At 45.3% G+C, this 27451-nt stretch overlaps 1 protein-coding gene across 1 annotated transcript in view; it reads left to right on the top strand.

Annotated features, from left to right (window-relative positions):
- Positions 1 to 27451, top strand: part of CETP (cholesteryl ester transfer protein) — a 112501-nt gene that overhangs the window by 30863 nt on the left and 54187 nt on the right. The window contains exons 5-7 of the mRNA XM_069215803.1: positions 4834 to 4921; positions 5030 to 5099; positions 18766 to 18826. Coding sequence (XP_069071904.1) covers positions 4834 to 4921; positions 5030 to 5099; positions 18766 to 18826 — 219 coding nt within the window. The remainder of the gene's footprint in view (positions 1 to 4833; positions 4922 to 5029; positions 5100 to 18765; positions 18827 to 27451) is intronic.

Raw genomic sequence — 27451 nt, 5'->3', positions numbered from 1 at the left:
AAATAGATTATATTTTTATCTTTAAAATTACACCAAAACGAAAAACATCGGATAAGGGGAACCAGAGATTTGAATTTTTATAGAATTAATGCTTTCTAGCGCATAGAAGCAGCTAGCGCTCAAAGGATTAAAAAAGGTCACACTGGACAGGAACAAAGTCCAGAGTTCAGGCCACCCACGAGGTAACACTGTCACACTGACTTTCAGAAGTGTTTGATTCAGGAAAGTGGTCCACAGCACCAGCCAAGGGTTCAGAGGCTCTGGTGTGCCTCTTGGGGTCTGGGACTACAACTCCCACAATTCACCTCTTCAACTTATGGAGTTGCTCCAAATGTCTCCAAACTTCTGGATTTTCTTCCAGAGGTCCTTTTTGTGTTCTTGAAGTGTCCACAACTTGATCCAAGGTTCCAGAAGCTCTGATTTGCTCCTTGGGAGTTGGGACTAAAATTCCCAGAATGCACCTGGTCAGAATCATCAAATGGCCCCCGGACGCTGCTCAGCTGGGCTCTGCTTGCAGGACTTGATGCAGGGGACTCTGGGCAGCTAATTGGACCTGTAGCAAACAGGGAGTCCCTTCTTGAAGCAGTAGAAGACAGGTAAAGTCCTTTTAGTGGTGAAGCCCAAGTGTGCAGCTGGTTCAGTCCTCCAGAGTGCAGTGTCCAGGTGCAGGGCAGTCCTTCTTCTCCTGTTGTTCTTCCTTGTTGGAATCTGAAAGGGATCTGAGGTGTGGGTGCAGGTCTACCAGTTTTATCCCTGCTCCTGGGTGAAAAACAGGGGGGTCCTGGTTCTCCAATCAGGGGCAAGGTCCTTCCCCCTGTGATGACCACTTCCTGGGAAGTGTGGCAAAAATTAATCCCAGAGTGCAACATTCCTCAAAAATCCATCATGCCTGAAAGTGATTTTTGGAGGTTACATATGGCTGAGCCCACCCACTGGTGTGGCTAAAAATCTTAAACACGCCCCTCTCCTGCCCTCTCCTGATCTAATCAAGGGTGCGCCTAATTGTCTGGGTTTGCAGGATGTGGGGGTGTTGCTGGGTTGCTTCAAATGTCCTTCTCTGCCTTTGAAGACCAGTTTGGCAGCCCTCTCCCTTCCTGCCTCACCATCTGCTGAGGGGAGATCTCCTCCCACAGGCACATCTCTTTGTGTGAAGCCAGGCCACTTCACACCTCATCAAGGCAGCCTGGCCAGGCTGCCAGAGGCTGGCCAATCGGAGCACAGCAGCAAAAACACTGCAGGGCTGAAGTTGGCAACTTTTCAGGTAAAGTTTAAAACTCTTTACCTGAACAAGTTATATTAAATCCAACAACTGAAAGTTGTGGGATTTATTATAACAATTAATTTGATACCAAACTCTTGGTATCTGTTACTCAAGGGGACTTTTAAAATTAAAATAAAGTCTCACCATTCTAGCCTATGGATGCCATTCACTACAATGAGGGAAAAACGAATTTGGCATTTTTACCTCACCAGGGCTTATAAAACTATTTTAAAAGGTCCCTGCTTATAGTTACATGGCTCCCAGCCCTAGGGGTACATAGGGCACGCCTTAGGGTGACTTATATGTACAAATAAGGTAGTTTAAGACTTTGGAACTACTTTTAATCCCAAAGTCGAATTTGCATATAACTTTAATTTAAAAACAGCCAGCAAGACAGGCCTGCCTTTAAAAATAACACTGGACACCTCAGCAGGGCACCTATGGGTGCACTACCTATGCTGGGATCCCTAAACCTACATGCCCTACCATATACTAGGGACTTATAGGTAGGTGGACTTAGCCAATTATAATCAGCCTAATTTGCATTATGGGTTTACACAGAGCACAGGCCCTGGGACTGGTTAGCAGTACCCAGGGCACCATCAGAGTCAGGAAAACACCAGCAAAAAGTGGAAAATGGGGGCAAAAGGTTAGGGGGCCTCTGCAATCAGCCATGTTCTCTCACAGACAGTTTATACAAAACAAGCCCACAAGACTTAAGCTCTCAGCTGTGCCTCAGATTAAAGATCACCGAAATGCCAGGGGTAGCAGAAGTGATATCATGGACCTGAGAACATCACAGGGTTGACTACCTTTCCCACTTGTAGCCCCTCAACATCCCCCTAAGTGCTGCTGTGGGGGGGTAGGGGAAGCAGAACGTGTAAAAACTACAGAAAATATACAGCGCTATGGTAGCCTTCTGTACTTTGTCTTACTTTACGACCTGCATGGCCAAGGGAGTCTGGGGGAACAAGCTCAGTGCCGGTGGGACCAAAGTGCAAGGCAAGGGCAGTAGTTAACCTGTCTTGCCCTAATTAACGCCCGTAAACTCCACATAATTGTGCACAGGTTCTGTTCTACATGTAAACTGTTGTTCATATGAAGATGAAGGAGTCTTAAAGCAAAACTATACTTTGAATCCACCACCCCAGGTTTTGGGACAGAAGGCTGGGTGGGTGGAAATCTTGTTGCACAGCTGAAGCTCTAAGACTTCTGAAAGACCCTTTCTCGTAGTTGTTGACTCCTTGGGGGTCTAGCCATTTTAGAGATTTGTTGATCAGGTTCCTACCTGTGCAAATACACAAAGCAACTTCATTGTGCTATTGTTTTCTTTATGTTATTTCATGTCATACCCGGTATAATGCTCAATGCATTTTGGGATGAAGCCCCTTCTTCAGGAGCAATACCATTATTATTATTATTATTTCGAACTTGGTATAGTGCACAACTTAGTCTCGTAGGGAGTATCTCGGCGCTTGTGATGCCAGGCACAGACAGGCAAATCAAAACAGCTAGGTTTCCAACCTCTTTTTAAAGACCTGGAAGCCAGAGCATTTGTGAAGAGGGAGTTTATTCCAATGGGAGGGGGCTAGGTAAGAAAAAGATCTGTCACCACATCTGGCAGTACAGATACGCATATGATGGAGAAAAGCCTTATTAGATGATCTAAGCTTCCTATAAGGCTGATAGTGTCTATGCCTGGAATGTAAGAGGGCTGGCTGGGCTGTGCGGAAAGCCTTGTGTGTCGGGCAACAGAGTTCGAAAACAGTACGCTTCCTAATGGGCAGCCAGGGTAATTTTGCCAAGATGGGCGCAAATAGAGCCCGTGGAGGTTGATTACAGATAAGGCGGAGGCAGTGTTCTGTTTCACTTGCAGTTGAGCCAAGAAAGAGTCGTTGGCTGCTACCATTAAGGCATTCCAATAATACCGCCTGCTGACTATGAGTACTTGAATCATGCTTTTCCTGGATGTGGTAGGCAGCCAGGGGAAGACTTTCTTAAGGAGCTTCAAGGTCGAAAAACAGCACAGATGAAGTTTACTTGACCTTTCATAGATAACGTGTGGTCGATTTGTACTCTGAGGTTCTTCACAACTTATTTGGATAAAGGGGCAGGCCCAAGTTCTGGAGGCCACTATTCTGTCACCCAGAACTCTTGGGCCCTCCCGAAGAGTACAATTTCGTACTTCGTGCTGTTAAGTTGCAGGCAGTTCAATGCCATCGAATTGGCAATTTCTTTTAAGCACTGTGCAAACTAAAGGTTTACTTTGGCAGGATCAGTGCAGAAAGTAAAAAGAAGCAGCATGTCATAGGCATATGACACAATCTCCACACCACATGATTATATGATCTGAGCCAGGGGTGCTACATAGATGTTGACATGTGTTTGGCCCAGACATGAGTCCTGAGGGACACCCTTGTTGATGTACATCGTTCTTGATCCAAAAGTACCCAGGCACACATTCTGGGTGCGATTGTCTAGGAAGTCCCTCAGCCAGCATAGCGCTCTTCCGTGGATGCCGGCGGCGTGCAATCTGTGGCTGAGAAGGTCATGGGAGCCTGTATCAAATGTTGCAGATAGATCCAGCAACACCAGCATTACTTGGGAACTGGCATCAAGAGAAGTACGGATGTTGTCAGTTACTGCCAACAGCGCCCTCTCTACTATAATGTGATCAACAGCCCGAATTAGAGGGGTCCAAGATCTTATGGGTCTATAGGAAGGCTATAAGTTGGTTGTTGATAAAGCTTTCACGTGTTTTTTTGCCAGCAAGAGAAGCAACAAACTAGGTCTGTAATTTGTAGGAACCTCCCGATTTAAGGGTTATTTTTTAAGAGAGGGGATACCAACGCTTGTTTCCACTCAAGTGGGGATTTGCAGAGTGGACAGAGATGTTGAACAGCATCGAGATAAAAGGGGCTGACTGATGAGCTAAACTAGGCGTGAATTTGGGGACACAAGTATCGCAGGGGGAGCCTGGGAACCATTAAACAACACAAGATCATGATAGATCTAATCTGTATACAGAAAAAAAAAATCTTCTAATCTTGGTAATATTTGTCAGTCCAAATTATTTACTTGTCCCTCTTGTGCCAAATTATACACTGCCCATAGTCAATATGTCACAGGAGGGACATGTGAACCCTCTTCCCAATCCTTGTGTGTTGTATTCCCAACATTTTGTATGTCAGAGAATTTCCAATGATAAGTGTCTGCAGCCTGCATAGGAGGTCAATATTGCTTTCCACCAAATGATGGAATTCGATTTGCAATATCTGTGTTGTGCTCAGGCTAGCAACTATGAAAGTAACTAATTGGCCCAAGAAATGTTAGTTTAGTGAGTGGCTTCTGTTAATGAGACATATATGAGACCACCAGAGGTGAGAAATGAAAGTGATTAAGGCCAGTGCATGATTCGCTTGACAAAGTTTAACATTACATTCAGGTGGTGAAATATAGCATTTAATTGCATTAGCATGCTGCGCTGTAGGTCTGAGTGCTATGAAAACAGAACTAGGTAGAACTAAGAGCCCTGCAGTAATTATATTTCTGTTCTTTTTGTACCTTAATAGCATGTGAAAATACACGAATAGCTGCTGACACCTCAGACTGCTATCTGACCTTCCATAAACTAGAACTGCATCTCTATGGAGACAGACAGTAAGTGTTTTTTTGTGAAGCGATAATGGCATTTCCAAATACATTACACGTTGTAGTTGCTGATATAGTGTAGATTTATGATTCCTTTCTTTTGTAATTTGCTTACAGGCCTGGATGGATAAAACAGCTGTTTACCAAATTTATCTCATTCACACTAAAACTTGTACTTAGAAGCCAGGTAAGAGATTTAAACTATAATACTATTAATTCCATATGGTCCTCATACATCCATTGTACACCTGTAAGATGTTTCTGAAGGTATATGTTCACTCTACATCTGTTAGAACAACACATTACTGAATTTCCACCGTATATGTTTAAGAAACTAATAGATTAAATTCCCACGCTACACTCTCAAGAATACTATGGTACTATATTTTATTTTTATGTCCACAAGAAAAACGAGTTACCCTTCCATCACTGTACATTTATTAGAAAACCTTGACCCATACTCTGCACAGCTCCTTGACTGTTCACTTTAGTAAACCTATTGGAGTAGTGATTTCTGACATCACCAGTGCATCTACACATAAATCATGAAGTTCTAGTGCTGCTAGGACTAATTTAATAGAACAGCGTTGTGATGTATTGCCACGGTACATACCCTAGAGCACACAAGAACACTATGGCACAATAATTCCCTTTTAGATGTAACTGACAATATGTTACTAGAAAATAATTTGTTGTGCTGGTAATTCTACTATAAAAAGGATACCTTGGTTTAACAGTGCATCTACAAAACATTATGATGTGTTAGTTCTAATGAATATCTAGCAAAAACATTGTGATGTTGATATCCTTCGATGGTGCATGTGCTAGAAAACTGTAATACTTTATTTCCTCAGCTCAAGTACGAGAACATTGTAGCACACTACTTCATTTGTAAATATAGAAGAAACCTAATGTTATACAGTACAGCTACAGAAGCATGATACCTTAAAATATTTGTGTATCTCTCAGAAATATGGGACATCCTTCTTTTTCTATAAATATACCAGAATTAAATTATATTGTAATTAGACTGAATGTCCACTTTACTTTTTATAAGTTAGACTGAGATATAAGATTTACAATTCATAGCACCTATCTGGTTACTGGCCTAAGAGGAAACACTTTAATTAAAAAAAAAAAATCATACCATCTCCTCCCTATATTTTTCGGAAATTAGGAAACTCGAGATAAATAGATTACCTGAATCATTAATGTAGTCTCGGCAAACAACAAGAGGCCACATGTTCCAGTACTTTTGCATAATAAATAATAGAGAGCTTCACATACACAAAGCACAGACAGAATCCGTTTATCAATCCTGCACTGTATGTTTTTTACAGCTCATTAAAGAGTTACTCTTGGTTTCTAACAAGACCTGCCACAAGGTAATCCCTTACAGATGATTTATTACATATGAGGTTGTTGACTGAGTCTGTTGACATACCTAGAAAATAAGATATGAAAGGAAAACATTGCAGCACACAAAAACCAAAAACACTGAACATTTACACTAAACATTAGAAGGTAAAATTCAATTAAAAAAAACATGAAACATAAAAACTCTAAAAAATTTGAAAATATCTCACAACAAAGAATAACACATTTAAAACGGTTTGAATGAAATTCTCCAACAAAAATTGATAAAGATATCAAATGTAAACTTCAGTTATTTGTTCCTTTTGAAAAACTTTCTTTACTAGTCTAGGCGTGGGAAATCATACCTATCTCCACTTCCATGACCTTAAACAAACAAAAGTATAGCCAAAATATAAAATAAATACAAAACAAAAAGCATGCAAAGTGCTAAAATTGGCGTCTGTTAACTAAACCTCACGTACACTTATCGCTTTACAGTTTTACTTAACCCTTGACCTTAAACGTTGTAGCAAATGAATCCTATTTTATAACAGGACATACCACGCACCATACATCTTCATAACCTTGCTCCTACTTTGGAGAATATGCAGATTTGCACCACTTCCCTTCACACCCAATTGTATATTAAAATCGCAAGACTTTGCTTTTTCACCTAAAATGTCTCAGTATCAACCACCGCCCTCCATTCTAGCCATAACCAAAACACACGCGTCTTAAATCTTAAAGTTTCTTCCTCTATGCTGAACCAACAGGAAAAACAAGGAAGTGGTCCAAAAAATCCCTAGTGCCAGGCTCTAGATGGATGCTATCCGTAACAAAGCTTTTTCAGACAGATTCTTTCCAATTGTATGTTTGTGAAAAAAGGGAATGCTTTAAAATGTTTTTCGACTTTGTCTTCTGGTGTTTTTGTTCAGATCTTGTGTCAGATGTCTCCTTTCATATCCTATCAGAAGTTGTATAGACCTCTGCCCTTGTTTTGACAAAATATTTAGGTACTCATGCAGGCAATTCTGAAACATTGTCACGTTTCTTTCCATTTCCTTATACAGGAGGTATTGCCTTAAGGGGATCGATCCTCTTAGTGGCACTCCAGATTTCACAAAACTTTGTATAAACATTGCAATGACCAATTCCATGCACTGGAACTGAAGAGTCATCATTTATCCTAACAGAGCAGATGTATCACTGATACGACGTCTGCGTTGAAGCCTGCTGCTGAAACGCAGATGCCACATAGATGCTTTACTTTGATGGGGGTTTAGGAGGGTTCCCAATTACTGCCCAAGAAACACCTGATGCACAATATGGCATTTAGAAATTCTCCTGCCATGGATGCGGTAATTTCAAGGGGAAGTATTACACAATGACAGTATATTATTATTCATCTACATCAAGGAGAATTCATCTGGAAATGAGTCTTTCCATTCTATATCGCAAGGCCATTTATATAAACCTATTGCACCAGGTTTTATCTGGGGAAAAAGTGTCATCGAAAGCCTCGTGGGTGCAGTACTGTTGCAGTCGGAATTACTGTAGGTCTCACAATATCAGTTTGGTTGAAAGCTCCCACTTCTTTCCAATTCAAGGGGTAATGTGTGCGGTGTCATCTGTCAGGCAATCTAAGTCAAAACAAGTCCGAGGCGGTTCCCCATGGTGATGGAACTAGGGGTGCAGGAGGTCCTGCAGCACCCCATAGAACCTTGGAAGCCTTCACATGCAACCCCCCTTGATATGATTACTTGGCTCATCTTTGTGAGAAACTAATGCTAATTGTTTTAATGAGATTATTTTTATTATTTTCCTTTCTCTGGCTACAAAGTGTAGGAGTTTTCTATATTATTGTCCAGAGACAGTCTCACTATTGGCAAGAGTGTGTGAAAGGAAAAAGCTAGCAGCGAAAGGGTATCTAGTACGCATCTAAATAAAAACAATTGCTTGTGGTACAAACTAAACTGTACAAGTATTTCAGAACATCCCAGGAGCATACTAAGTACATTTAAATAGTCATGTGATCCGAACAAATGTTTAAATAAAACAAGGCACGTCATATTATGTTGATTTTATATGACCCAAGCAAGATTCCAACTGCTCTAATTTATTCCTTCTTCATTAAAATTATGTCCTATTGTTATTTCAAAATGACTATTCAAATCGTTGTATCTTTAATGAAACAGATACGTAACATGCAAGGTCATTTGACTTCTATCATACACATTAGTTCTTACATAAAATGCCACACATTATGTAGGGAACCCTGACTTCCACACACATTGCTTTTTTCATGCACCGAGTTTAGTGGTAAAATTGCTTTTATGATGAGTTTTACGAGACCAGTGGTAAGGTTATACTGCGCAACAAACAACACAAACCGTCTCTATTTCAACCTGTACAAGCTGGTGGTAAAATGTGGAGGTAAACACGTAGAAACCCATTACAACACTGTGCCTGGGAGATGGCACAGAGACTAGTGGACTATTTGGAAAAAGGGACGAATTTGTAGAAAGTTTTACTTTGAAAAGCTATGAAAGATATTCAGCCAGGACCATTGAACATGAGCAAAGCAGTCACGTTTTACAGCATCCCTCAGAATCCTTACTTGAAATACCTAAAGCAGGAAAATGTACTTAATCTAAGATCGAGAGTCGAAACTTTAATGGTAGTTATTTCTATAAAAACAATAATAATGGGAAAGCAACCTTTTAAGTGCTGAGCCTCGTGGCCAAAACACAAAATTAATTGTATTGAGACCCCCTACCACATCGGCGACAGAGCGCTGTACCACAAAAACAAATTAGCATGCATAACTGAATTAATACATACACATAAGTATGATTTTTTTTTTTTTTAAATACAGCGTCGATAAATAATAATAATAATGCGAGCTAGGAAAACTGAATAAATAAATAACTTTACTGCACACATATTAGCAGGATATAAAATGGGCATATGTCATATTGAAATGAATGCCTACCTCAGAACATATTGTGAGGAAAAAAGATATTCCAATGCGCCATAACTTGAGCACCGGCACTCAGATCATTTCTTTTTTAGTTTCTTTTATTGTTTTTATATCTTGCGTACAGCAAAAAGGTGCTACAGAAGAGAAGGACCTTTTGCATGACCAGCAGCTAATGACTTAACAGCAGATCAATCAAAATGTGGCCAGTGAGTTACATGTTGAGGCAACCAGAATGTGTTGGTATACAATGAATCTTAACCAGAGGCCACAACAGATGCAATTAACATAGTAGATTCAGGAGACACCATCAAGGATATGGGCAATCCTTTGTAGCAGGAGAAGAGGCAACATCTTCAGTAAAGCTTGAAAGTGGAAGACACCTTTTTTATGCTGCTGTTGACAGAGGAATGAAGCAGAGGTCTGCATCAAGCATGGCTTCTGAAATGCAAACTTTAGGGGAGGAATTAGGGGGCTGCCAGTTGTGAGATTTCCATGTTGAGATGTACACAGTGCATCGTTGGGTATTTTTAGCATGCATGTGGTAGCCCACTTTTTATCTGTGAGGATATTCTAGGGTAATATCCAGTAGACAAACAAATGAGATACTGACAGTGTCCCGCTGTGTAGAACTATGCAGATTATATTAGTGGGAAAGATGTCAGTTTGATCTGGAGAGCTGTGTTTCATAAAAACGAATTGAACATTTAGAGAGCTGTTCTTAAGATATTGCGTTATATGGCGATTTGGCTACTGTAGGCTTTTGGGACAACTAAGTGAATCATCTGGGATGTGTCTGGCCGTCATTAATGGAGACCACTAGCCTTCCAATTGTCCAGCATTCATTTATTCCTTTTGCCTCCGGAACACCCTCCAGCATTGCAGAGAACTGATCATGATAATGTGAAAAGTTACCTGCATGAGGAGGCATGGAGTGGGAAGGCTGCTTGTAGGGGTGCTGAAGGACCAAATGCACTGGGACAATACATCAGTGGATGTTCCCCATGATAATAGCAATGGGAACATCTGACTCATCGTCCCCGTCTCTGGGAGGAGGGGGTACCTGCTGTGGTGATTTTGAGGACTTCTTATTCATAACGATTTTCTTTCATTAGGCCGGCAAACATTAGTGGCTGTGGAGATACAAAGTCAAGGAAGCCCCGTAGGCAGACGTGGGAGATTTCAGTGGTCTGCCAGTGTTACAGAGAGGAGTGAATGTTTGCTGCTGTGATTGTGGTGTCTCGTTGGACCCAGAAAATATTGTTGACCTGACCATCATTTGGCTCTTAGTTACAGGGGCTGTGCAAGACTGGTAAAGCCTGGGTGAGGGATCAGTGGCTAGTTGGAGTTTGGAGACGTTTTGAGGTGTTGCCCTGTCCAGAACTTTGAAGTGTGAGGCTCAAAGCTGGGTCAGCCAAATATAAACGGGCACATGCTATGGTGCTTAGAGGTATTACTTGATAATTGCTTTGGGGGCATTGTATCATGATGCAGCTTCTTATAATGGCTCCCCATCTTAGCTTCCCATTGTAGTCAGGACCCCTGATTGGAGCCACAGATTAGTGGTGCTTTTCTCTGGCCAGGTAATGCTCTGCATGTAGTAGTATAGGTAGTTTGAGACATTTCTTATATTATAATTGGGTTGGCATTGCCCACTATCTGTTGGATTGCCCTTGCCTGCTACTCTCTGACAGGTGGGAGATTGACTGAATATGCACCATTGCTCATGCTTGGCCATAGTGTCAAAAATAACTCCAGGATTAGTGTTAACAATTACAGCATCACTCTCAAACCTCAATATCTATTTTTTCACACTATTTTTAAAGATCCTGTGATGTTGACCCTGCCTTCTTCACTTGCAACACTAGGCCTGGATGATCTTGATCGTCTTAATGACATTCTTAAAGCAGTCAATGACATGCTGTACACTGGAGACTAAAACTGACTCAGTTGCAATTGGAATTAACATACCTATGTATGAGTGCCTCAAGTGCTGATCAAGGCTTGGAGATTATGAATGGTGTATCCTTTTCCAAAATGCGGATGGATAACATCTTGGACGACATGAAGTGGATGCTTGAGATTCAATAATATCAGGGTGAAGAGCCTACCAGAGCGAGGGGAGGAGTAGAGTGCGGACTCTTCCTGGAGGAATAGCTTGGCATGCTGTTCATCCGAAAAGCACTCTCCAAATTCTTGTTTGTGGAGCAAGCACTTAGACCCAGAGTCAGCTTGCCTTCCTGGAGCCCATCCCATGCCCTTTATTAGGTCAATACCTGCCACCTGAACTATACCTGAATAATTATTAGGGGACTATGGCCCCTATTATACCTATTATACCTGAATAATAGGGGCCATAGTCATATTCTTCTAATGGCAAGACAACACAGCCTCCTGTACTATGACAATACCACCATCAAAATCTATCCCGCATTTACCCTGGCAGTGCAACAACAAAGATGGTCATTGGACCATGAGAAGAACATTTCCAATTTGGGATTTCAGTGATTGATGTTACCTGCAAGGATGAAAATGATTGCAGGTAAGCAGACAAATTTCTTGACAGACCCTAAAGCTACATCGGATTGGACCTCTGAATGGAGAGCTGCAAGCAGTGACCATGATATGGTCAGGCCAGAGACAAGGCCTTCTCACTCTTGGACATAGAAGAACAAGGGAAGACCACAGGAGCTGACAGGGCCATACATAGTGAGCAGATGCAGTTAAAAGTTAATGCTGTGGGATCAAGAGACCTTCCTTGGTCCATAGCTCAGAGGCTTTGACACTTGGAGCCCTATCTTCTGTGGTTCTCAAACAGATGTGAAAGCTTAACATTTATAGCTGTAGGGGTGGGCATGCTTGTGTTGAACTCCACTTTCTCCTTGACTGGGGACTTTTTTGATGATTAATCGCTCACCATTTCTTTTTCACTTCCTGTCTGTACCTTTAGTTAGGGTTACCTGTGGGACTGATTGGTTGGAGCTCCTTGCAAAAGGGATGGCTTGCCTAATCTCACACTTGTTGTTCTTGGGGCAGGAGGACAATTCCCATTCACTTGTGGGGATAGTTCTGTTATGGTTTTATATTTGAATGTTTTGGTTGTGTTTTTACTTACTTACCTCTCTGTCCTGTGTCTTCCATATCCTTGAAGCAATCACAGTGCTCCTCTGGGCTGGCCTCTCCCTTGATTGGGTGGATGTCTTCGAAGGTTCCTTCTCCACTGGGGCTGTCACGTTGGCTCTCATTGTACCAATGAGGCTGCTGGATTTGGGTGGCAGCATCACCTGAATTGTGGGGAACTGAGTCCAATCCCACACCATGTGACAACTGTCGGCCTAATCCATTTCCGGCCAGCTAGCAGCGCCTCATGTCTGCCCAAGAGTAGAGATGATTTGTGGCAATGGGGTGCATGACATTGTGACTTCTCAGGGAAATCGTGGTGGATCAGATCTCATTCTTTCCTCTCAGTTACATTAGTCTCATACATGCAGAGACAAACAGAGTCAGGAAGTGGTTCAATAAGATTTATTGAATCAGCTGCGTCTTAGATAGAGTAACATGTAATGCAATAATTAGAATGATGAAACATACTAGAAGCAAAATGGTGACAATAAAAGTGAAACACAGGAAAAGTCCCACCATACTGTCACTATGCATGATATGTGTAATTCCTACCAAAACTATGTTAGAGCACAGCAGGATAAGCCCTAATCCACCCTTCAAGATTCCCCCCTGGGAAACCATCATCCCCCATACCTGAGTATGACAGTAGTGAAGAAGACTGTTATCTATAGAGACACCATCCTCATGTGGGCCAGGGAACCAGTGGTCTCAGCGAGCAGCTGCAACGAAGTCAGAGAGCATGCGGTCATGGTCATCTGGCTGGAACCTCCCTCTAACGTGCACGGTACAGGGAAATGTTTTCATAACAAAACAATTGATGTTCTGAGAAAGTATCCCCATATAAAGATATGTGTGTTTCTGTGAATGTTAGAGACGCAGTGTACCATTTGCACCGACAATCCTTTCTCGCTGCAGCCTTGAATAAAGCACAGAGTGAAAGAATGTCATGCTAAGAAATGTAATGCTTTCCTAGGTGAAAGGACAACAAGATAAAGAAAATAAAACACCACCACGAATGTGGACGATTCTAAAAGAATAAAATGAAATAACATAAAACATTACTAGGCTAAAGGGCACCTGAAGCAAGCCTAGTTGCTAAAATAACGTGCCCACAGGCATCACTAAAATGGGTCTACAACAGGGCAAATATATTTTCTGGACTGCTGTCATCTGGCGTGATGCTGAGTGTCATGAGTGCCCAAGAGGAATGGTATTGAACGATGTGGGAACTATCCCCTAGACATAATATCTCCCAGTGCCATGTTGATGGGCCCTCATTCGGAGTTTGCTGTATTTTGGAGTGGGGATACCAAGGAAAGTAGGGTGTGGTATTTCAGAATCTAAAGTTCTGGCCATTATCCATGCACCACAATCCGGCAAAAATATACTTTGGTCCTGGAATAGGTAGTAGGCACAAACAGAAGTGAGAATACCAGGTCCTTTTTATGTGTGGTGGTCTTTAGTTCTGTCTTTCTCCGGCATCTGAAACTGGCAACAAAAGCACATCTGACTGTCAATGCTGGTTTGAGAGCTAGTAGCAATGTGATCAATGGTGTGACACACAGCTAAATGATAAAGAATACACCTTATGCTTGCCTACACATAAGTACCAAATGAGGGTGATCATGTTATTGTTGGGAACATACTCCTGCCACTTGGGTCTACTGAATACCTGGGGAAGACCATGCATGATCATATTCCAATCCTACTGATATTGCAGAGGTGGACCTCTGGCCTGCATCCTTAAAATCTTCTTTGGGCAACAGGGCTTCATGATTCTGGCAGGGATTTTGGTGTGGGCCCAGATCTTGATAGAAGATGTAATCTGTGACCTGGAGTTTAGAATTATGACGGACCCTGCTTTGGATGCCAAGGTCCTGGCAAATAAGGGTCAAATAAGTGGACCAACTGAAAAGGATGCAATGCCTGGATTCCTACTGATAGACAGCCACACAACACCAGACAATGGTAATGCTGGGGCTTATTTTCATAGCTTCTGCATGCTGTGACTGCCAGCAATTAGTTGGTTGCTCAAAGAGCCAAAGACAGCTTGAAAAGGTAATTATCTGTTAATGCAATATTATGAACATACTTCTCTTTGACTCACCTGGAGCATACTCATGACTTACTGGGTAATGGTCATATCCTGAACTAAGAAATGCACAGAGAGATGGAAGCTTAAAACTCTAAGAGAACAGAAACAAAATTGCTGCACAGGGTCACACTCACATGGGCTTCAGGCTGAGTTCTTTGATGACTATGGGAGCCTGCTTTCCCCTAGGTTTGTGCAGTTGTATTCACATGCTCACTCAGACAGGAAGCTATCACCATTCCTGAAGGAGACTATTGTGGTAAAGGCCCTAAGCCAGACAATGAACATCTAGCTTATTTCTCCAACCTCTCGCTGTTGATGGCAAATGTTGATTACAAGATACACAGAAAATTATTGAGAATCAGTATATTAAGGGGGTCATTCTGAGCTTGACGGGCGGCGGGAGCCGCCCGCCAAGCGGGAACCGCCAGAATACCGCTGCGCGGTCAAAAGACCGCCACGGTTATTCTGAGTTTCCCGCTGGGCTGGCGGGCGACCGCCAGAAGGCCGCCCGCCAGCCCAGCGGGAAACCCCCTTCCATGAGGATGCCGGCTCCGAATGGAGCCGGCGGAGTGGAAGGGGTGCGACGGGTGCAGTTACACCCGTCGCGATTTTCAGTGTCTGCTTGGCAGACACTGAAAATCTTGGTGGGGCCCTGTTAGGGGGCCCCTGCAGTGCTCATGCCAGTGGCATGGGCACTGCAGGGGCCCCCAGGGGCCCCGCGACACCCGTTACCGCCAGCCAGGTTCTGGCGGTCAAGACCGCCAGAGCCAGGCTGGCGGTAAGGGGGTCGGTATCCCCATGGCGGCGCTGCCTGCAGCGCCGCCATGGAGGATTCCCCAGGGCAGCGGGAAACCGGCGGGACACCGCCGGTTTTCCGTTTCTGTCCGCAGCTGTACCGCCGCGGTCAGAATGCCCATGGGAGCACCGCCAGCCTGTTGGCGGTGCTCCCGCGGTCGGGTCAGAATGACCCCCTAATACTCTTATACCCCCCAAAAACACCCATTCAGGGTGGTTTCATTCTGTGTTGTGCTATAGCCTCTAATTTGTGACTCCCTCTCTGTGGTCACCCCTCTTGACAGAGAGAAGGCTTTTGATACACTGGATTGAGAATAAATGTACATTGTCCTGGAAATAGTTATGTTTAGCATAGAGAGGTTGGGTAGGATTTTTTTTTTCTCCTGTATGCGACCTGGAGGAGTGTGTTTGCACTTCAAGGGTGATCTCAGACCATTACCACAGTCACCCTAAAAGCATGCCCATTACCACTCTTCTTTGCCGTGGCATTGGAGCAATTGACCTCCTTGATGAGACAACCAGTCATGACCAAGGGCTGATTCTTGTGGGGAAATAACAAACAATCTGTCTAAATGCTGGTGATGTGCGGCTCTACATCAAAGACTTTGGCTGTCTTTCATCAGTAATGGGCTCCGTCAAATGCTTTGTTGTGCTGTCTGGCCCAGGGTATATTGGAGGGCATTTTGCTTTTTACTGCTGTGCTTAGCATGCGAGTAGGAGCTGAACAATGTGATTTGCTTCACTTTGGTGTTGGAACGACACAGGGTATGTCACAATTTTGTGTACAGAAATGTTGTTGGGCAAAAATACATTTTCCTTAATATTATTTATAAATATATTGTCTCATTCACCGTAGACTTTTTGTTAGTAACTCCAATATAATGATATTTTTGTAGATGCTATGTTATGCTGATTTGTAGAGCGCACCATCACCTGGGAGGGTTTCCTGGCACTGAGCAGGTGTGAGTTTAGGCACACCTAGGGCCTATTTGGTCTACTCAAAAAGCCAGGTCTCAGCTTCTTGCGAAATTCAAGAAGTTAGATGCGGCTCCCCGTGATATTCAAGGCAACATATTTATGGCCAGTAATATTCTTAGTATGATTTTGCTATAATACATAACACCACACACATTTAAAAAACTGGTAGTGAGGGTCTACCACATTGATGAAGACCTTATCCAAGGCAATCTCATCAGGGTCTTGAATACAAACCATAATTCAGTGGAGCTCTGTAGGAGGCTCCTGATGAGTACCCTAGTCTGGTCCTTCCCTGCCTGCATATTACTTCTGGAATCTGCCTGTGTTACTTAAACCATTTTTATTCAGGGTTCTCCTCACTGACCTGGTTTGTAAGGGGAGAAGGACAAAAATTGTCACTTACCAAACTCTGGATTATGCTTGGTTGATGTTTGCTTGGACGGCACCAGATCTAGAGCTGCACTGCTTGGCTAGGCAGCTCCACTCTTCACCTCTGTGGCTTTGTGATTGCCTGCCTAGCAAGAAAAGGAAAACAATATCAATCATCCTGCAGCACTGCCAACCATGTTTTTTAAGACATTGGTTGTGACTACACCCATCCTATGCTGGTAGAAGTAACCCGGTACCTCTAAAGAAGAAGCTTTTTTGAAGGTGGAAACCACACTGACCTATGCCCCTTTTGTAACACTGTTGGACTTGTCCCACTTTACAAAATCCTTAGTGCAAAGAGTAGACCCAAGTGTGTTTTACATGAGTGGGTGACATCTACAGCCCTGGTTCATTACTTATATTTGTGGATATCCGATTGGCATACAGAGTCTTCGCAGGTCAATTCCTGATGTAGAGCCATTTGATACAGGTGGTCCCACCTACGTGGGACTTACAAACTTCTCACATACTCAGTAGTGCAGATCCTGCTGGACCTGGGGAGTGGCAGTAATACTATAAGAATTCTGTGTCATGAGGTGTCATAAGTGAAGGACCGTAAGCTACAGAGCCTTAGGATCAGGTGACCTGAGGACGTAGGCTGTAGAATTATCAGACCACTTGTAATGAGGGCTAGTGACAGCTCTGACAGAGTCAGCAAACATGTCATGCTGAAGGACATTAGTCAGTTCCATTTGTTTATAGATTTGGTAGCACTTTCTGCTAGAGAAATGATAGCTAGTGGGTAGAAGTTTCCTTTAAGTGTGGTTGGCTTGGCTGGAGATGGTAATTCATGGGCCTCTCTCATTTACACTTCACTGTGAGCCACATACCGGACTCTGGGCTCCATACTCCCAGAGCATTCTGGAGATTCTGATGGTGGACCTCTATAGACCGCTAGTGGACCATGCCATCCTTGGACAGTAGAACACCTTCTTGTAGGGAGATTGTCAGACTTTGCTGATTATTACACACTGACTCCATGCTGCAATGACATCCTTCAGATTTATTTGCTGCAACTCTTTAGGATGGGTAGGAGGACATGGGAAATTCGAACAATGTCATTGGAGATGCTCTAAGTTCATAAGAATGGATTTCTTCTGACTTCTACAAGTTTTTACCAATGTGCAGATGATGCCTAAAGACTGGACGTTTTGTTAAATGTAACCTGTTTGTGTGAAAATGATAACAACTGTTTTTAAATAACTGTGTAAGATGTCACTGAGAGATTCAGGAGGATAAGTGTGCAGGTCTAGAGCGGTCCAATGAGGCATGAAAGTTTTCTCTGACATTCATGGTGTGGTCTGCTATGTGGCGAGATGAAACCTTGCCTGGAATCAGTTAGAAAATTGTTATTCTAAGATGTGGGGTGGGGCCTGTGCTTCTACTACTATTTTGAGTATCTGCACTAAGCCTGCAAGGTCAGAGATAGATCTATGTCTGACCATGGACTTCAGGTCAGCAGTTGGCTTTTCAGCTCTGTTACTAATAATGCTGCGCACACGACTTTACATTATTTCTCCAGGATTGAGAGAAGATAGTTAATGAGTTCTGAATTGTTAGAAAATGCAGGTGAGATACTATTTATCTTTTGACTATCAATCACATCACAGTGTTGACCTCTTCTCCTGCTCTTATCCTAAGTACCATCTCTTATTCGTTGCTGAGAGGCTAAAGGAAGATTGGGTGTCAGGCTACTTACTGTTTCTACGTCTGCCTTCATGACACCTGGGACCAGTGGTAGTGGGGGCAGTGCAAGGGGTACCAAAGGTCAAACCAGGGGTAGCACCTGCTATTCATAGCTAGCCCTAAGTGATGTCCATGGACGAGTCACTCAATCATGTCCACACTTGATATTTGGGTGAAAAACATCATGTAACAATAGACCAAATTCCTCAGTTTGCTGTCATACTTAAGTGGTTTCATGGTCAAAGTACTGTCATTTTGGAATTTAATCTCAAGACATCTGACTACAATCGTTGCCCATCTATGGGACAGGGTGATAATGGATTGAGGACAGTGCACCATTTTAGTGAACTCAAGTGTGTATACCACACAACTCTGGTACACTACTGACACAAACAACGTTTTCTCCTATTTCAGGTTTGCAAGGAAATTAACACTGTTTCAAATTTACTAGCCAACTTCATTCAAACTAGAGCAGGTAAAGTATGCTATCTGGACAAAAAATATGTAATATTTTAATATTTATCACTGAAATTGTACCTTATGTTTTTGTACATGTTTTAGCAACAGTGAATGGGTCCTCATTGGATATACTTTTCCACTCCGCCAATGAAGCGTCCGAAACCTATGGTGCACGCAGTCATTTCAATGCACATGATCACATAATATATGCTGATCAACAAAGAAGCAAGGCCACTCTAGGAAAGTTCAGTTTTACATGTTAACATTTACAATATGATGCACAAATGTAAACAAGCATTGGCAAGGCCTGCAGGTCTCAGTTTTAAATGGTTGGGCAGTTGGCTTCCCTAATGCTAGTTTGCACTGTGACGCTAACTCATGCATTAGGACGCATACACACATGTCTGGCAATCTTAGAATTGTTTTTTTTTTTTTATATCTATATTTATCATTTTTCCAGTTAAATGCAAATCATAGCAACACAATTACTGTTCCATCAAGTTCCCCACAAGAGTTCCTCTATTAAGCCATCCTGTATTTCTGTACAGATTGGACAGAACATCAGGTAATGGCTCTACAACAACAGCCTCGGAAGTGTACTTTTACATCATTCTACACTGTACATTATACAAGTCTCATTGTTTTGCGGATTTACCCCTTTTATACCGTTCTCTATTTGAAATAGGTTTCTTCTGGAAGGGAACAGATTTCAAGATGGCCACAATGCGCCAAGATGCATGCAGATGCCTGCATCACAATTCATGTATGGGCATTCGTTGAAAGGCATGTATTATGTTATATGTGCATACATGAGTCAGAACATACGGTGGTTGCTCAGCTAGCAGAGGTAAATTTAAAAAATACTATAAGGAGTAAACAAAAGTGCATTTTAAGAAAGGGATGTCTTGCAGGAAAATGCTAATTGACAGGCCCTCCAAAAAATGACTAAATATGATATTTTCCTTTTTCAAAAAGCGGGGTGTGACACACAGGGATGGGGAAGCAACAGAAGTAGAGCGGGGGATGGGTGAAAGTAAACTTGCTGTGCTGTTGTTAAGCGGCAACAGCACAGCAAGTAAGGGAACAATGGAGGATCTGGGTGACAGGAGGTGGCATTATTGCAAAAAGGATGCAAAAAAAGGTGAGAGGGTGGTGAAGTGACAGGCAAAGCAACACCCAAGTTTGGAAGAGAAATGGTATGAAAGAGGGAATGCAGCGCATGAGGAAAGAGTAAGAAAACACATGCACTTCCATGTAGCGCTGAGAGTAAAATAAAAAAAAAGAGTTTGCTTAACTTAGCAAGACAAGGATACAACTCTTCCAATTAGAACAATTTGAGACCAAAATGCACTTGGGTGGGAAAACACAACAATAGGCAAGAAAGCAATCAACCCAGGAGCAAAGAAGTGAGGCCGACAACAATGTTATTCAAGGGTAGGTCGCTCCCCCTGCCGCTGCAGCTCCTCCAAGTTCCCGAGTTCCTGTGTTCCTGAGACCCACCTAACTGTAAGTACCCCCCTCCTCCCAGCCCCTCGCCCTGCCCCGCGCCACTCACCTTCTCTCCTGCTCCTGCTTCTTTTCCTCCTCTCTGTCTCTTCCTCCTCGCTCCCCCTCTGCAATCTTCTTCTGTGTTCTTCTGTTCTTCTCTTCTGTTCTTCTGTTCTTCCCTTCTGTTCTTCTGTGTTCTTCCGGTCTTCTGTGTTCTTCTTCTCTGTTCTTCTCGGTGCTTCTGTGTTCTTCTTCTCGGTTCTTCTGTGTTCTTCTCTGTTCTTCTCTGTTCTTCTCTGTTCTTCTGCTCTTCCGATCTTCTGTGCTTCTGTCTTCTGTTCTTCTGTTCTTCTGTTCTTCTGTCTTCTGCTCTTCCTGTCTTCTGTTCTTCTGTCTTCTGTTCTTCTGTCTTCTGTTCTCCTGTCTTCGGCTCTTCTACCTCCTCCGTCTTCTTCCCCCGAGCCTGCCCTCCTGCTCCTTCCTCATCCCCCTCCCTCACTCGCCTCCCCCTCTCTCACCCCTAGCTAACCCGTTCGCTATCTACCTCCCTCACTCCTCCTATCTTCCTATCTCTCTAGCTCCCTATCTCACTATCTAACTCCCCCACTCTCCACCTCCTCCTACCTACCTATCTGTCTATCTATCTATTTCCCTATCTATCGACTTCTCTATCTATTTTCTCTATCTATTTCTCTATCTCTCCCCCCCTCCCGCCACCCCCTCTACTACCTATCTCCCTATCCTCTCACTCTACCTCTCTCCCTCACCCACCTCTACAACCCCCCCTCCCCTATCTTCACAACCCTACTCCTATCTCTCTCCCTAATCTCCAAACCTCCTAACACTCACCCTCCTCCACCCTAAACCCCCTCCCCCAGCTCCTCTCACTCTACCTGTCCCCCCCCTCCCTCGCGCTTTCCCGCCGCGACCTCCTGCACGCCCCCGCCCCCCAGCTCCCATTCGCCCCCAGCTGACCCCTCCCCCCCCCCCCTCCTACCTCTTATGGCGGCCGCTGCGCGACTGCGGGCACGCCGCTGGCGCGCCGGAGGCGCGCCAGAGGCAAGCCCGTCTGCGCCCGTCCGCGCCTGGCCCGCGCCCAGCGCCACGACCCCTGGTCCCCAGCTCCCCCAAGCCCCGCTGATCCGCTACGACCCCACCACCCTCCACGCCCTCAACCCAGGGCGCTCCAAAACCTGCTTCCTAGCTCACCCCAAACGCACCCATGGACCCTTCGCCTGCAACTCCTGCAAACGCATCTTCCACCACGCAACTACCACGACCACAAGCCCACGCGCCATCAACCACCTCAAGTGCATCCTGGTCAACGCTCGTTCCGTCCACAAGCACGCAGTTGAACTTTGGGACCTCCTGGACTCCACAGCCCCGGACGTCGCCTTCATCACGGAGACATGGATGAACGCCTCCTCTGCTCCAGACATCGCTACCCGCCATCCCCGAAGGCTACAAGATCTCCAGAAAAGACCGCACCAACCAAGTAGGAGGAGGTGTCGCCATCATCTTCAAAGACTCCATCAGCGTCACCACCTCCACCGAAGACCCCCCCCTCGCCGCTGAACACCTGCATTTTCAGATTCGCACCGACCCAAGGACCACCCTCAGAGGATCCCTCGTCTACCGTCCTCCCGGACCTCGCGCCTCTTTCAGCGACGCCATCGCCGACTTCATCTCCCCGCACGCCCTCGCCTCACCGGACTACATCCTCCTAGGCGACCTCAACTTCCATCTGGAACAAAACAACGACCCCAACACCACCACCCTGCTCGACAACCTCGCCAACCTCGGCCTCAAACAACTGGTGAACACCGCCACCCACATCGCCGGACACACGCTCGACCCTATCTTCTCCGCCAGCAAACACGTCTTCTTCAGCCACACCTCTGCCCTACACTGGACCGACCACAGCTGCGTCCACTTCACATTCCGACGCGAGACCTCCCACCTCCGCACTCAACCCATCCCTCGTCGACAGTGGAACAAGATCCCTGAAGAGCAACTCTTCTCCGCTCTCGCCGCCAACCAACCCACCCTCACCACCGACCCCAACGACGCAGCTCTCAACCTCACAAACTGGATCTCCAAGTGCGCTGACAACCTTGCTCCCCTCAAACGCACGCATCGACAGACCAACACCAAAAAACCTCTCTGGTTCTCTGACACCCTCAAAGAATCAAAGAAAACTTGTCGTGCCCTTGAGAAGGCCTGGCGCAAGGACCACACCGCTGACAACATGACCGCCCTCAAGAACGCTACACGCGAACACCACCACCTGATCCGCACTGCCAAAAGGAACTTTTTCACCAACAGACTAGACAAAAACAGCCACAACAGCAGAGAACTCTTCAGCATCGTCAAAGAGTTCTCCAACCCCAGCGCCAGCGCCAACGCCGTCACGCCCTCACAGGATTTGTGCGAATCCCTCGCCACTTTCTTCCATCGCAAGATCAGCGACCTCCACGACAGCTTCGGACACCAGACCCAACCATACACCACTGAACCCGCTTCCCCGGACATCACCCTCAACAACTGGACCCACATCAACACGGAAGAAACCAAATCCATCATGAACTCTATCCACTCCGGCGCCCCTTCGGACCCCTGCCCGCACTTCATCTTTAACAAAGCCGACGACATCATCGCCCCGCACCTCCAGACCGTCATCAACTCTTCCTTTTCTTCTGCTACCTTCCCCGAATGCTGGAAGCACGCTGAAGTCAACGCCCTACTAAAGAAACCTACGGCTGACCCAAGCGACCTGAAAAACTTCCGCCCCATCTCTCTTCTACCTTTCCCAGCCAAGGTAATAGAAAAGACCGTCAACAAACAGCTGACCACCTTCCTGGAAGACAACAACCTGCTCGACCCTTCACAAACCGGATTCCGAACCAACCACAGCACGGAAACCGCCCTCATCTCAGTCACAGACGACATCAGAACCCTGATGGACAACGGTGAAACAGTCGCCCTCATTCTCCTCGACCTCTCGGCTGCCTTTGACACCGTCTGTCACCGCACCCTAATCACCCGCCTACGCTCCACCGGGATCCAAGGCCAGGCCCTGGACTGGATCGCCTCCTTCCTCGCTAACCGCTCCCAAAGAGTTTACCTCCCTCCGTTTCGCTCAGAACCCACCAAGATCATCTGCGGCGTACCTCAAGGCTCATCGCTCAGCCCGACACTCTTCAATGTCTACATGAGCCCCCTCGCCGACATCGTACGCAAGCACGACATCATCATCACCTCCTACGCCGACGACACCCAACTTGTACTCTCCCTCACCAAGGACCCCGCCAGCGCCAAGACCAACCTACAAGAGGGTATGAAGGACGTCGCAGATTGGATGAGGCTCAGCCGCCTAAAGCTGAACTCTGAAAAAACGGAAGTCCTCATCCTCGGCAACACCCCGTCCGCCTGGGACGACTCCTGGTGGCCCACGGCCCTCGGCACCGCACCGACCCCCGCAGACCACGCCCGCAACCTCGGCTTCATCTTGGACCCTCTTCTCACCATGACCAAGCAAGTCAACGCCGTGTCCTCCGCCTGCTTCCTCACTCTCCGCATGCTCCGCAAGATTTTCCGCTGGATCCCCGCCGACACCAGAAAAACCATGACCCACGCCCTTGTCACGAGTCGCCTGGACTACGGCAACACCCTCTACGCCGGGACCACCGCCAAACTCCAAAACCGCCTGCAACGCATCCAAAACGCCTCGGCCCGCCTCATCCTCGACGTACCCCGCAACAGCCACATCTCCGCACACCTGAGACACCTGCATTGGCTCCCAGTCAGCAAAAGGATCACCTTCCGTCTTCTCACCCACGCACACAAAGCCCTCCACAACAAGGGACCGGAATACCTCAACAGACGCCTCAGCTTCTACGTCCCCACCCGCCCCCTCCGCTCCGCTGGCCTCGCACTTGCTGCCGTCCCTCGCACCCGCTGCTCCACGGCGGGTGGGAGATCTTTCTCCTTCCTGGCGGCCAAGACCTGGAACTCCCTCCCCACCAGCCTCAGGACCACCCAGGACCACTCCGCTTTCCGGAGACTCCTAAAGACTTGGCTGTTCGAGCAGCGATAACCCCCCCTTTCCCCCCTAGCGCCTTGAGACCCGCACGGGTGAGTAGCGCGCTTTATAAATGTTAATGATAATGATAATGATTCAATCATAAACAAGAAGCTAACCCGAAGCCCACTCTATGTGTAGTGGAAACACAGGTCTAACCAACAGACAGTTAAAGCTTTATGTAGCCTAGACCTAAAAAAGCTCTCCAGTAAGAAAGGTTGGCACTTGGAATTATACTACATGGCTGATAATTTTACACAAAGCATGTACAACTTGAAATTCAAGTTTAAAACATTCCAAGGGCATTTCAGAGCTCTGTAAATTACTACTAAAATGTACCACTGGCAAAACAAGTAAAATGTCCATGATTATCATCAATAGAAGAGAAATGTATCAATGTATGCCCATTTACCATCCTATGTTTCTTCAAGAATAGAAACAAATAGCCATTATATTGGTCTGCAAATTGTGAAATTCATAAGAGGCCAAGTGCCTGATTTGCACTGCATTTACTCAGTTAGGGTGATGGAGTAGGCACACGCCAAATTTAGAGATGTCTGTTGTTTTAGCAGACATCTCTTATATTAACAGTAACTGCCGTCACAGCGGTTCCTGTCAATGCATTGAAAATGTGCCGTACAGCTCCGTCACCATTACAGAGCCATATGGCACACTTTCCGTGAAAATCCCAAAGCAGAATTTTATTTTTGAAAATTAAAACATCCCTCCTTCCCCCCTTGCCATGGTAGTTTTTTTCCTATGGCGTGGGGCTCATTGAAATGTGTTTCCTTTCACTTATTGCCACGTTATGGATGGCAGTAAGCGAAAGTAAAAATGTGTCAATTCTAAATAGGGCGTGTGGACAAATGGCAAAACTCTTGAGAGCTCTTACTCTAGCTGGCCCTTAGAGGTTATGTCACCAGCTGTGATTAGAAATGGGTGCAATGATTAAGAAAAAAAAAGTAGCAAAAGGAGAGTGTTAGTGGTAGCAAATTGAAAAACAAACTGTAGAAATGAAGACGAAATGCCAGCATATCCATATATATTTATACTGGCACCAGTTCCGAGTCATCAGAGACCACAAACCACCGACACCTGCCCTCCAGGGGACAACATTGCACACATCACCAAAATAGAAAAATGCACTCTCCATATACATCCGCACTGTTATGATCTGTTCACGATCGACCACCCAGGAATCAACAACACTGACAACTACCTGTTTCAACATCCCTGGCCCTAGCAGTAGAGGATCATGAGATGTCTCTCATTAAAAAACATGGTTGCCTGGCAAGAATACAAGTCGCATGCCCACAGGCAATTAGCCTGGAAGAAATCCAAGAAGCCACCCTTCATGATAAATACCCCTAGATGGCTCTCACTGACCCCTGGTCTAGTTCATGAAACCTTTTTTCTGGAAGGGAGTCAACACCATGATATTAAAACACCCAACCTTCCGGGCCCTGTGGAGAGTCCAACATGAAATGTGTGCCATGGATGATGGGGTGTTACTGGAAAAAAAGATTAGCCAATATTCCTAATGATCATTTAATTACACGTTTGCCATCACTTACCACCACGGGTTAGGAAGCCAACTCTGGCTGGCCTGCAGGCCTGTACCTCCCATCCTGCCTACTGAACTCCCTTAGGCTGTTTAGTAACTTCTGATATTCATACTTAGCACAGAGATACTTCTGTTGTAGAGTGCTAGGTATACCTAGATAAACAGGGGCACTTATTAATGCCTACTAAAATCCTATTTCTGGTCTTCTTAGCCTTATTTCTTGTACTTCTACAAACTTGCTAGTAGCCTGGTTCTAAGCAAAACTACCATCCTAGTAGCAGAACTGTAATCCCTGGACCATACAAAAGTGCCTCCTCTTAAATCCTGGTTGTTTGTTTGCTGTGAATATTCTTTGAAAAACACATGCAAAGTTATACAAACAATAGGTTGGTTTTATTCTTATTTTTGTAAAAGATAAAGACATATTCTATGCCTTTTCATTGTAAGATGATGATCATGAAAGTTCCAGGTGTTTGTCAGCATCAACCTCCAAAAATTGCCAAACGTTTCTTGATATGAGAACATAAAAACGGCAGAAGGTGGATTGTTATGAGGTTATGTCAAAGAACTGACAGCCTGATGAGTCAATATCTCTAGCTGCTACAGATACCTCAAAGAGTTTCATTACACGTAGAAACCAAAACAAAAAACTGAAACTTTTAATTAAAATATGAAACTATGAAAAGTTCTTGTGAAAGGATGGTTCTTTTATGGTTTCATTTAGTCACTTTGGGGGTCATTCTGACTTTGGCGGGCGGCGGAGGCCGCCCGCCAAAGTAACCCCGTCGGAAGACCGCTCCGCGGTCAACACACCGCGACGGTCATTCTGACTTTCCCGCTGGGCCGGCGGGCGACCGGCAGAAGGCCGCCCGCCGGCCCAGCGGGAAAGCCCCTTCAACAATGAAGCCAGCTCCGAATGGAGCCGGCGGAGTTGAAGGGGTGCGACGGGTGCAGTGGCACCCGTCGCGATTTTCAGTGTCTGCAAGGCAGACACTGAAAATCTTAATGGGGCCCTGTTAGGGGGCCCCTGCACTGCCCATGCCAGTGGCATGGGCAGTGCAGGGGCCCCCAGGGGCCCCACGACACCCGTTCCCGCCATCCTGTTCCTGGCGTTACCGCCAGGAACAGGATGGCGGGAAGGGGGTCGGAATCCCCATGGTGGCGCTGCAAGCAGCGCCGCCATGGAGGATTCCCTTGGGCAAGGGTAAACCGGTGGGAAACCGCCGGTTGCCCTTTTCTGACCGCGGCTTTACCGCCGCAGTCAGAATTGCCCATGTAGCACCGCCAGCCTGTTGGCGGTGCTACCTCCGGCCTCCACCCTGGCGGAATGAGGCCCTTTATTTTATTTTGAGCCTGTTTTGCAGTGACACTTAACTTCCTCATGTTATCAATGAATATCTGCAAGAAGGCATGTCAGTGAGCGCCTTAATAATATACTTAGACCCTTCCTTGCTATTTCTTTTGCTAACGCGTCCCTTTATGATAATTTATTTCACATCAGGACTCGT

This window comes from Pleurodeles waltl, chromosome 12, assembly GCF_031143425.1.
Source record: "Pleurodeles waltl isolate 20211129_DDA chromosome 12, aPleWal1.hap1.20221129, whole genome shotgun sequence".
In the NCBI taxonomy this organism is placed as follows: domain Eukaryota; kingdom Metazoa; phylum Chordata; class Amphibia; order Caudata; family Salamandridae; genus Pleurodeles; species Pleurodeles waltl.
The sequence above is the reverse complement of the archived record's forward strand: the minus strand, read 5'-3'. Positions and strand labels throughout refer to the sequence as shown.